The sequence below is a fragment of the Botrytis deweyae genome (assembly GCF_014898535.1).
Source record: "Botrytis deweyae strain B1 chromosome Unknown BDEW_006, whole genome shotgun sequence".
Lineage (NCBI taxonomy): Eukaryota > Fungi > Ascomycota > Leotiomycetes > Helotiales > Sclerotiniaceae > Botrytis > Botrytis deweyae.
In genome coordinates, this window is record NW_024066213.1 from 385505 (window position 1) to 397929 (window position 12425).

At 39.3% G+C, this 12425-nt stretch overlaps 4 protein-coding genes across 4 annotated transcripts; 1 reads left to right on the forward strand and 3 right to left on the reverse strand.

Annotated features, from left to right (window-relative positions):
* Window positions 1–5205: 5205 nt before the first annotated feature.
* Window positions 5206–7118, reverse strand: EAE98_003329 (uncharacterized protein; the record flags this gene model as incomplete). Its single annotated transcript, XM_038950949.1, has 3 exons — window positions 5206–5761; window positions 5823–6454; window positions 6516–7118. 3 exons carry the CDS (start codon window positions 7116–7118, stop codon window positions 5206–5208), a joined length of 1791 nt encoding a protein of 596 aa, XP_038812413.1.
* Window positions 7119–7401: 283 nt separating this feature from the next.
* EAE98_003330 (uncharacterized protein) lies at window positions 7402–8764 on the reverse strand (the record flags this gene model as incomplete). Its single annotated transcript, XM_038950950.1, has 4 exons — window positions 7402–7698; window positions 7753–8211; window positions 8265–8621; window positions 8684–8764. The coding sequence occupies 4 exons, from the start codon at window positions 8762–8764 to the stop codon at window positions 7402–7404; spliced, it is 1194 nt and encodes a 397-aa protein (XP_038812414.1).
* Window positions 8765–9789: 1025 nt separating this feature from the next.
* EAE98_003331 (uncharacterized protein) lies at window positions 9790–10953 on the forward strand (the record flags this gene model as incomplete). The annotated part of the gene is made up of 1 exon (XM_038950951.1): window positions 9790–10953. The coding sequence occupies one exon, from the start codon at window positions 9790–9792 to the stop codon at window positions 10951–10953; it is 1164 nt and encodes a 387-aa protein (XP_038812415.1).
* Window positions 10954–11314: 361 nt separating this feature from the next.
* Window positions 11315–12164, reverse strand: EAE98_003332 (uncharacterized protein; the record flags this gene model as incomplete). Its single annotated transcript, XM_038950952.1, has 4 exons — window positions 11315–11344; window positions 11416–11502; window positions 11583–11978; window positions 12153–12164. 4 exons carry the CDS (start codon window positions 12162–12164, stop codon window positions 11315–11317), a joined length of 525 nt encoding a protein of 174 aa, XP_038812416.1.
* Between the last annotated feature and the right edge of the window lie 261 nt (window positions 12165–12425).

The window sequence follows — 12425 nt, forward strand, 5'->3', positions numbered from 1 at the left end:
CCGATTTTCGAGACTAAAAATCAATATGCTTCTGAGAATACTATAGACTCTAATGTTTACAGTCTCATATAGCTAAAATTTAATATAAAAATTTAACTTCTAGATATTATATCTTGATTTTACTATGATTATATTACTATGAGAAAATAGGCTAAATATGTATTGAAGAGAGTGAAAAGCTTGATTGTATTCCTATGAAAGGTTGAGGCTATTTAAGGTGCTAGAAAACTAAAAACCATATTAAAAAGGATTATAGTATTCACTCTGCTATTTAATTCATTTTAAAAAAGACTATACGCCCCTATATAGAAAATCAAATTATCCCCTGAAATTTAAGGCTAATTGCTTCGAAAATGAAACTAGCTTTCAAGCTAAGAACTGTAATATACTATTCATTTTCTAACTTTCTAGTATATTAAGATCTGAATTGTCTTTTCTACTGTATTATATTATATACGATATCCCTATCGAAACTAAATTATATATAACGTACTAATCGAAGAAAAAGGGTAGGCATAGAAAAGATAACTTATTTAAATTCAAATAGAAATATTAAAATAACCTGAATATTCTATACTATATAATAAAATCCCTAACTAACACTAAACCACTATACAATACTACTCTAGAGTCTACTAATAGTTTTCATAATATTTTCAAAACTGTAAATTTAAAATAGTATTATAAAGAATGATTATAGGTTGACTTATAATATAAATTTGAAAGATCGAATATCGTATTATTGAAAGAAGAAAGAAAGTTTGAATAAGGATTTGAAAAATGATTCAAATAAGGTCTTTAAAAAGAGATGATTCGAAAGAGATTCGAGATTTCGAAAAGTGATATTATTCAGAGATTGAAAATGAAGAAATCGAAAGGAAAAGGGATTTCGAAAAGTATCATAATCTACAAACCATTAATAAAGATATTATAGAGAATTGTTGAAAGGTGTGGTTCACGTGATCATGGAGTAGGGGGAGCTAGCCCCAATTAGTACTAGTAAGAGCTCTGTCCTATATAGAGCTCTTTCTCTCGGAAGTTGTAGAACATGCTTAGTATACTAGTCCTCCTAATGTCATCACTTTCTATCCTATGCTTCCCATCTTATTCCCTGTAGAGAGTTATACTTAAAACAAGAATTATAATATATCATATTAAAAAGAATAAAGCAATTTATAATATTTAAAAAATGTTTTCTATAGCTAATACCTTATAACTTAACTGCGAATCAAAAGGAGATTAGAAACTATATCTATTTTATTTTTATTAAGGTTATCAGAAAAGAGGCTAAATATATATTGAAGAGGGTGAAAAGCTTGATTATATTTCTATAAAAGGTTGAGGCTATTTAAGATACTAGAAAGCTAAAAACCATACTAGAGGGGGCTGTAGTATTCACTCTACTATCTTTATAATTCACTTAATAAAGCTTCTAGTGAATTTTAAAAGACAGCTTATAATTTATAATAAAATAATCAAACTATATTATTTTAAAAGAAATTTACTTTTTAAATCCAAGTTATTAAGGAAGTCAATTAGAAAGAAATTAAATTAAAAAGATTTTAATAATAAAAATATCATATAAGGTTTTATATTAGAATTAAATATAAGAATTGAATATAAGAATTGAATATAAGAATTGAATATAAGAATTGAATATAAGAATCGAATATAAGGATTGAATATAAGAATTGAATATAAGAATTGAATATAAGAATTGAATATAAGAATTGAATATAAGAATTAAAGATAAGAATTAAAGATAAGAATTAAAGATAAGAATTGAAGATAAAATTTGAATATAAAATTTAAAAGAAAACATTATGTTGGTATCACCATGGGGATGGTGAAGTAATATAGTACTAATGATTCACACTGTTGTAATATTGCTTAAGGTTCTAAAAGCTAAAGGCTACGAACGTATATACTATAGTGCGGGGGCGCTAGCGCATGCGCTAGCGCGGTCAGTCACATGATCCCTATCCCAACACATTAAAAGAAAAGTAAATGAAATTATTATATGAAATTATGAAATTTGATTAGAAAACTTATATTAGAAATTATCCGATTACAAAATATTAAATAGGTAGTATTTATAAGGGCGCACGTACCCTTTGGGCACGTGACTGGTTCTACTAGCTATTTTAGTTAGCTTTTCAAGTATAAGTTAAAAGCTTTACTTTCAATTTCCTTTTTAGCTTTTTATCAATAACTATATTATTCTATAACAATTCCTCTTTCGTTTTCCAAACCCTTTATAGAGTTATTGATCTACCTTCGAATCAAACAGGAGTTGTTAATAGATCACAGAAATTCGTATAGAACGATCTGATTATTATAAATGATCTACTCACTTATGGAGATTATATACGAGAAGCCTTAATGAACTATGATACAAAGGATATGAATGCTTGCAGAGTAACCAACATGGAAACCATCGTTTGGTTGATATTTTTACGATAGCAGCAATTTATAATTATTATGAATAATGGGGGTACTTTGGGATATGAAGTATTACGATTATAGAGCACTTTGGGATATAAAGTATTACGGTTATAGGGTTTCTATTTATATAAGAATACGCAGAAGAGAATGCTAATCAGATTAATAGAAGTTTTAATAGGTTTTTTTTCACGGGATTTTTTTTTTAAGTTTTAGTTTTCTTTTCTCAATGAAATGATTAGGGGCTTATTTACAAAACGGGGGTGATTGTAAGGGTGTATGTACCCTTTGAGTATGTGACCGGCTATACTAGCTGTTTTAGCTAGCTTTTCAAGTATAAGTTAAAAGCTTCGCTTTCAATTTTCTTTTTAGCTTTTTATTAATAACTATATTATTCTATGACAACTCCTCTTTGGTTTTCTAAACCCTTTACAGTATTATTTAGTAAATTACTCTCATACTCCTCAAATATCATTTAATTACTCTCATGCTCTAAAACTCACACTTATTTTACTCTTATATTCCTTAGATTCTATAATAGAATCTATAATAGAATTTATCTATTTTAGACTAGATTCTATAATAGAGGAGGGTAGATTCTATAGGAGGAGGGGAGATTCTATAGAAAAAGGATAGAATATATAGAAGGAGTATAGAATCTATTTATTTTAGACTAGATTCTATAATAGAAAAATAGATTCTATATTATAGAATCTAAGAAGTATAAAAGTAAATCATCTCTCAATTTTAGGGTATGAGAGTAATTTGTCCTATTTTATTAGATGAAAATAAGATTAAATAATATATCAGATTAATTTTGGAATTAAATAATAGGATATTAAATGAAAGAAATCGATCTGAGCAAAAATGTCCGTATGACGCGTTATAGCGATGATCAGCCGATTAAAACCAACCTCCCTTGTCGCACGTCTTTATCGTCTCTAATCGCTTAGACTATACGTCTAAATCTCCCTCTCTTATATAATTTTCAAGCCAAGTCTTGTTTGTCAGTGTTCTGGGGCTAGTCTATTAACTCTAAAGTCACTCCAAGCAATCAACTATACCCCTCTGAAGTCACAGAGCTTCTATAGAGACAGCTGATACATGAGTTGTGTCAATGACGCTGTATTCCTTCGGGCAAGTTGAGCTTAGAAGTCGTATAATTTCTTGACAACTAGGCAATTGAGAAATTCCGTATAGTAGACTTGAGCTTAGAAGTCGTATAATTTCTGGACAACTAGACAATTGAGAAGTTTCGTATAGTAGAGTTGAGCGGGGAAGAAATGTTAGCCGAGAGGAAAACATGCTCTAAGCTGTTTCAACCCAGCATTGCTATTCGGAAAACAAAATGTGCCATATATCTGCACACAGATTCCCCGATTGTCATCCGAGATGTGTCGAGTACAGGATATAATGCTTTAGTAATGAATATCGATCAAACGCATCTTTTCCAATCTGCCCCGATTAAAACAAAGGCCCAGAACAACTTATACAGGGAAGATACCTATTCACCAGGAACAGCTATCTACATCAGCGTAGATTTATATATTCAAAAGATTACTTGAAGATTCTAATTGCATAAATTACAGAGTAGGCAGGAGTTTACTCGACAACTTCTAGAACTCACCCAGCAAATCAAGAGACTAACATCATTGAGGCAAGGCCGCATGTATCTCCTCCATCACAAATGATGTCACCAGATCCCAGATTGCAGCCTCAAAATACACACCATGGCTCTCGGGCACAGCTAAACGCAAATTCATACCATGAAGGACAAAGCTCGTCGTCGAATCGTCAAGTCAATGACCAAGGATCTTCAACACCTCACCAACCACCTCGGGAAAACTTGAACCGAGGGTATAAGCCAGCAAAGATAGGCTCTTCTGAGAGGGTGCGTAAACTCAATACTATAATACCAAAACCAACTTATAACTAACATGCGAACAGCAAAATCGTGAACGGGATGAACAGCGAGAGCCGAGATCCTTGGCAGGAGAGCCCACCCCTAAGGACTACAATTGGATGGAGGAAAGGAAAAATTGGAGACCTACCCCCGGAGATAATTAGGTACATTAACACATGAGGTAGCATGGATGGAGAGAACCTTCCCTTGGAGCGATCTCAAGAAGAAAGTTACCATGATCAAGATTCCAATTCATAAACAAGTTTCATCCTGTTGCATTCTAATTCAACTCATCAAAGTCGATATCTACCGTCGATTTCATCAATGCCAGGCGAATTACACACAGTCCAAAGGTGTGCTTGAAATTGGTAGTGAGCTTTCGAGGTTGATGTGAAGAAGCGATGCCGACAGATCTCATGATGCCAAGCATCACTCTTGCTCAACTTCTCCTTGGCTTTTTTAAGGGTGTAGTCGTATATCAGTATGCCTAAGCTCTGACGATGAAGCTTGTGATCAAAACCATCTACCGTTTCACCCTCCCAACTAAACGAAAGTAAGAAAGAACTTAAAGTAGATAAAGAAAGAGAAGTGAGGTATCTCATTAATAAACATCCCAATCAAATCTTTCCGAGAGAGGAGTCCTCATCCAAATCTCAAATCTCACCCATCTATCTCAGTAAAGTACAGCTAGACCATTACCAAAAGCTCCTCGCCACACTCTTGTAAGACTTTTGCTAGTGTGAAACGCCCGACTCCTTTTTTTCATACATATACTCATTCATATTCGTACACACATATCCATGACGCCATACCAAAATATACTCTCGCCCTCCCACCTATCCTCTGGAGGAATCCTATATCTAAGTATCAGTAGCGGTGTCTAATCCCCTTTTCGCATGTCCATGTCCATGTCCATGACTGTGCCCATGCCCGTGTCCGGCACTTCTAGCCGCCATCTCCCTTGCCCTCTTTTCCGCATTCCCAGCAGCCTGTGCACTCTCATGAATAGATTTCCTCTGTTCCATCACCTTGGCCCTAACCTCTTCCATAGCACTTCCCCTCTCCTCTTTCAATCTTCTTCCCCTATCTCTCCTTCCCTTGTCCATTTCCAAAGCCTTCGTCTCATCTTCTGCAACTCTCCAGTTGCGACCGCGCATTCCACTTTCTCCCCACATACTGACGCGTTGAACTTTCTTGAGTTTGGAGATTCCGTAGAACCAGACGATGGCGGCGAATATTCCACACCAGCCTGATACGCCTAGGAAACCGAGGTCGGATTCTTCGATATGGTTCTTCAAATTCATGCCGTACAGAGCGGCGATGAATGCGCCGGAACCCATACCGAGCGTTCCAATGGATATTTTGAGCTCGAGAAGCATGAGGGAGTTGCGATTTGCATCGAGGATGGCTTTAACACTGTAGATATGTAGATTAGTACTTGTGTGATGGGAGGGGAATGGGCGTTCTGTTATCATACATTTCTTCAGTGTTCCTGATGTTGGAAACTAAATTTCCAGACTCTTGAACAATTTCGTCGCAAAGTTTGTGGTAAGATTCCAACAGCATTTCGACTTCTGTATGATCATCCTCCCCTCTCTTCAGATCATGGTCTTTCTCGGTAAGATACATAGCAGCTAAATCGTCATCTGCCTCCAGTAACTCATCAATCGAGTCCCTGACCAATTTCGCCTTCTGTTCGAATGTACCGAGTTTCTTGGAATAAATAAGGAGGTAGCGGAGCTTGTCTCGGTCGATATCCTCTTCTAACTCCTTCAAAACCCTGACAACTGGTTCTCGAACCGTTTCAAATTCCTTTTCCAAGCCAGATGTAACCGATATGAGGACAGCTTCGAGGGCGCGAAATTCGTATGGAAGGGCACCCGCAGATGCAGAAGTTTGCTTTTGGCTGAGCTTCCCTTCTAAATCATACATGAAAAGCGATTGTGTGTAGGTATCAGTAGAGCCATAAGCGTCGAAAATCAAGACTCTATTTGACTTTATGAGAACTCGAAGATGGAGGAGGTTGATGAGGATAGCTGAAGGACGAACAAGGATATGCGGAAGCGTACTCGAGTCGATTTTTCGAAGATCTCGAGGAAGCAGTCCATACTATATGCAAATCAGTATTGACACGCTCAAAATGTCTGCGAGGGAAGATGTCCTGTCCCACCTTAGCAATAAGCTCGCTCTTCTTGAACTCCCCATTCACAAGAACCACATTTCCATTCTCATCTAACTCTGTACATCGTAGCCGAGGCTCACTGGCAGCTTTTACAGATACAGATCGTCCCAGACTGAACACGTCTAGTTCTCTTCCATCCTCACTGAGATGTGGTAAATCGTCCGGTTGTAATGGTTTTCCGTCCCTTTTCGAAGACCAAAGCTTGAATGGCCATTTTCTTGCACTCGTGAAGAGTCCGCGACTTGACTGTGAGCGATTCTGAGTCGCAGGTGTCTTGCTCGATAGAGTTGCTCGTTTGGGGTGAGAATCGTTTGAAGAAGAATTCGAGGTGGCCAATCGCGATCCTAAAAATTTCGGATTTTGGAACCCAGCTCCAACGGTCGCTCTACGCTGTAGTGAAGTTGAAAGTGGTCTCCGGCATGACCTCGAAGGATAGTTATATCCTAGGCTAGAAGCTGGAACATGAGGGGCATGATCCAAAGAATAACCTTGTCTTGGGTTGGAACTGAAAAAACAAGCGCCCTCAGATTGTGCACGCAGAAATCTCAATAAAGATGCTGATGGTACATGGTTGTGTATATGTGACCGCATAGCAGCTGAAAAGAGCTAATCCGACCGTTTACGAGTCACTTGCTGCTTCATGTGCCTTATTTTGAACTGTTGATGGCGTAAATATATTTCTATCAAAAAAAAAGCTTGGACTATTCAAATATCCAGATCTAAGTATTACCATGATCACGTGAATTGTTTCTCTGCTACTTCTTGATTTTCGAATTTGCGTCTGCATCATAAAGCTTTTGAAAGTCGCATATAAATCTGGGTATTGGAAAACATTTGACTATCAAATCTAAACTTAACGCCTAACCCTAAGCAATCAAACATTGAATACCGTAAGGAAATCCTCGACCAACTTAACCTTCCTATTATCATTCTCATGCTCATGACCACTTCTGAAGCGGAAGATCTCTTCAATAATCCAAGGGTAAGGGTCTTGATAAGGAAGGTAGACCATCAGAAGTATGGTCATAAAATGCCTGTTTGGGTCTGCATTCTCGAGAGTATATTGGAAAATGTCTTCATCAAGCTTATGATTGACGCCAGCATACAGTAAGAGATGTATGACCTCGATTCTACACTCTCGAACGGCATTCTTATAACCGATAATAGCTGCCTAGATTCCTATTAGCCATTACCTTGACACAGATCGTTTTCAGGGGAGTAATACCTCTCCGCTCGTTGACGCGAGCCAATCAATACGTGCTCCTCCCATAACTAACCAAAATAAGAATTTGACGGCTTCCTCATCCCATGGGCCCATTAGCAGTGTATGAGGTATCTCAGTACCTCTAGCAACATTTGCATAATTGCGAATACCTAGGTCAAAAATTTGTTCTCTTTTCTCAACCAAACTTGACAATGTTAAATCCATTGTTTCAGAGGCACCCGTTGTATGAGAGACATCCATTCTTTGAAAGGCATTACAATACTTGGCAAAATCATTGTCAAGTAATTCAGCTGCCGAGGCATTCTTAGGGTCAATACCTTCTAAATCGTCCCCATGGTGAAACGCAATCATCCCAAGAGCAAGCGGAAATGGACGTTCTAGTGCGTATTTCTGAGCCCATAAGTCTTGCCCTTGGAGAAGCATCTGCAATTTTGCCCAGCGAAATTTCAAGATAGTAGACTAAGTCCATATCGTCAGTAAAGTCCTGGTCCAACTTTGATATCTAGGCTTACCTGTAAGTTGCTATTGCCACTATAGTCCAACTCCAAGCTTGGATCTAACAATTGCCCATACCATTTATCCCAAACCGGACCAAAAGCAGCAATAATAATCTTGTTGTAGACAGCAACACTGCTTAGTTTGCCGCCTATGACTGGACTACATGCTGGCAAACTCAAGTTCCAACAGCCGAAGAAAATCTGCTCGATAATCTCCGTAGGCAACTTCTCAAGTTCCGACATCTTACGTCTCGATTTGATGTTCTTCAAAGTGCGGACTTTTGACTCCCGAAGAATAGAAGTGAAAGACTTTGACGTTTGTGATGCGACCTTTGAGGATTTTTTCTTGAGAGGCCTCCCAGGTGGTCGTTTCTAGAATCCAAAGTTAGTTAAGCTGGCTCAGTATGTTTGATTTTTATTACGAGAATTCATACCATTATCTTTCTGGCCAGAACAGCAGATTTGCTGGAGTCACGAGTATTCTTTCCCGGAACCTTGATCGGTGTTCCAGCCATGATTTGATGATATGCACCTATACTCCATATAGTCCAACATGAAGGATAGGAAATCCCGACTTAGTTGCAATGGTGTATCATCGGCACGTATCTATAGTCCAGCAAGAAATACACACAACAAGATTCACTAAATCGTAAAAGTATAAAGTAATGCAATCGCAATCTACCTCGTACATAGTGAATGAAAGACGAGACCAATCATTTTTTATTTTGCAGCTCACCGCTTTCATTATGCCGGTCTGTCGATAGCGGTGAGAGTCAAATATAATTAATTACCTACGAGTGGCTTGAAGTGAGAATAATGAACATCCTCCGAAGGGCGGTATATAGGGCATGCCAATAGTGATTTTGGCGACAGAAGGTTAAAGGGGTCGAACTATCCATCATCACCAAAGATCTGACTTCTCATTTTGCCATCGTGCCTGAACTGGGACGACTCCAAAAACATTCATCGTCTCCGGGCTAACCTAGAACAGTCATGATGTTGGTATTGGAATGACTGATGCTCAGTTTTAGCAACTAGAACAAGATACGATCGATTATGGACCTTAAAGCTCGAGTGTAATCTCCAACAACGACTTCCATACTAGATTTGCATGTTGCTAAAACTAAGTGTAAGTTCCTAGTACGAGGAACACAAAATACCCCGCCTCGGGAAAGTTACGCTAAAGACCCTGCATACATAAGTGCCCGATAGTCTACATCGTGCAGAACGCCATCACACCTCGCACGCCTTGTGCACCCTACCACTCATCCACCGGAAAAATATCTGGCTTTCAAAATATTGTAGTTTGTAGAATCATCTTCGTATTAACTTGGTCATTAATCTTCAAGCGAGGTTGACAGTTCTTCCGCAATCATTCTTTCAATGAACAATTCCGAATACTAAACTAAGCTTAAATAAGTACCAGCTCGCACCCCGTTTGTTGGGTCGAAGATTCCCTTAACTTAGAATCGTTACTTTAGACGATACCACCAAGCAGCAAACAAATAATCGAACCATCAGGTCAAAGAAAGAGTCCCCAATGTCTTCCAATCCTGACTCCAGCTCTCACCCCCTCATCCTAACCCATCCTCCCCCACTCAATCCAGCCTGGGAATCACATATCCCTCATCTCCCAGCGCCTAGTACCTCCACCTCCCCCGATGTCCGCAGATCTGTATACAGTCAAAATTGCATCAATCAAAACACCAGTCTTCTCCGCACTTCTCTTGTTCACCTTACTCAGAACCTCCTCATAAACTCTTCTTCCATCCCTTCACCATCCGGCCACGAGATCCCTACTCGCCTCTACACTCCCACTTCCACCACCAACTCCGCCTCTGTCCCCAATTCAGATTCTCAACCGTTGATCATCTATTTCCACGGCGGCGGTCTTTACGTTGGCGATCTCGATTCCGAAGATCTAACATGTCGTCAATTGTCCCTTTCCCTTTCCCTCCCACTCCTCTCAATATCCTACCGCCTACTACCCTCTTTCACCGCCGACGATGCTGTCTCCGATGCACTATCCACTTTCACCCATCTCTGTACTGAATTCCCATCCCGAAAATTTGTCCTGGTTGGGAGTTCGAGCGGAGGACAGTTGGCTGCTACAGTCGCTTTAACTTTCCTTCAAAAGGGAGACGGGATTGAGAGAGAACGAGGAATGCAGATACTAGGAGTTATCTTGAGATGTCCAGTAACGTGTGATGCTACAGATAACGGGACAAGTATCCCAGAGGAATGGAAAAGTATACACACGAGTATGAATGAGGAGTTTTATACAGGGATATTAAACAAGCCGGCTGTGACAAGAGAAAATAGAGTCAAGGGGTATAAGATGCCTTTGGAAATGTTGACGGAGATGCCGAAGCTCACTGAGGCATCCAAACCTGTTGGAAACAATCAAGAAGACATCAACACAAAATGGTTCATACAGCTTTGTACTAACGATATATATTATTCTGACGGGGTATGTCTTGCGCTTGGGTTGAAGGAGAGAGGATATAGTGTGAAGATTCGAGTAGAATTTGGATGGCCCCATACGTTTTGGTTGAAGGGGATGGTATTAGAAGAAGCTCAGAAGACCGAAATGGAACTGGTTAAAGGGGCGAAGTGGGTTCTGCATAGACCGGGGGGAGCTGACGCCAAAGAAGTCCAGGGACAGAAAGATTGGGTGGAATGGAGTGAGGAGGCCAACCTGTGAGAAGGTTTGAATAGGGTATCTCAATATTCGTGAATAGTTTAACTCGGTTATGAAACGCTCGTACATTTAATGACACTGATACTTTGCTTTTCCAATTTTCATTTCTCATGACTCCAGGAGTGATGAATATGATATACATGCAGTTCCAACACCTTACAGGTTTAATTTGACGACTTTTTGCAACAGCATTCAATCAAAACAATAAAATTCATCAGATCTTCAAGAGATTGAGGAAACAGTTTCATGATTGGCCAACTTGGCACTTAAACGATTAACCTCCATGATCTTGCTTCTTCAATCACCGGTCCCTATCTACAATAGTGCGGGTAACAAAGAAAAGGGAAAGTCGAATTTATTCCATCTAAAGCATAGAAAGATCGCCGAATTTCTCCTATAGACATATTATTAGCAGCCGTATCATTCTAAAAAAAAAAAAACAGAACTATGCAATTTCAAACGTACCTTGTAACCTGGAACACCCCAGCGACCCTTGGAAACGAGTTGAGCAGTCTTCTCATCGATGTCTGGGCGAGCAGCAGCAACTTCATCCTATAGACACACATCACACATTAGCCAACCCCATTTCTTTCCTTTGACTTTCCACATCCTTTCCTAGAGCTGATACATACCACAGTCAAATCCTCAAATGGTCTAGCCTCCTCGATGTTCTTCAATGTCTTCTCCAAATCCTTCAACTCCAAGTCAACTCTGCCCTTGGTCTCCTCTGCATTCTTGATAGCTTGGGCTTCGAAAGTCTCGATTGCCTTGATTTGTCTGGCTACATCATATGTGGCTGGCTTGAATGTAGAGAAGTGCTTCTCAATTTCGTCGACAACGGCGGTGTTCTTGAGGATCGACTTGTAGTGTGCGAAATCTACTTTGGTAGGTTGCTCAGAGAGAGCTTGAACGCGGCGACGGGCATCTTCGTTGCGCTTCTTGAAGGCTTGGAGGGAGGTCGCGGTGGCTCCCTTGAGTCCGAGGGATTGGGAAACTTTGGCCCAGTCGAGTTTGAGGGCTGCGCTGCGCTGTGAAGGTAGAATGGTTAGTGATAATCCGGACTCATTAAGGGCGAGGAAGTGGAAGTCGGGGCAGAAGTCTTCGGAATTCTTCGGAGGGGTGCAAAGTCTGCACGACAGCGAGGTCTGGGGGATAAAGTTCTGCTGGCGGCAGTATGACTTCAATTAAGGAAATTGACTTACTCCGGCTGCCATTGTGAAGGTGTTGATATGATTAGGGAGTGGAGAACTAAGATGTGTTGAATTCGTCGTCAAAAAGCTGCAAGTCTCGGTTCGAGCTAGAAAATACAATATCACGTGATGCTACCACAACATTCAGCCTGGTGAAAGATCTCCTAATTTACCAGTATCAAACAGAATCTCGATTTTGTTTTCCATTATGATTGTTATTGTTATTTTGCTGAACTCGTATATATATCAGACGTTTGTTTAGATGGGAACAATTTTGAAAAGATT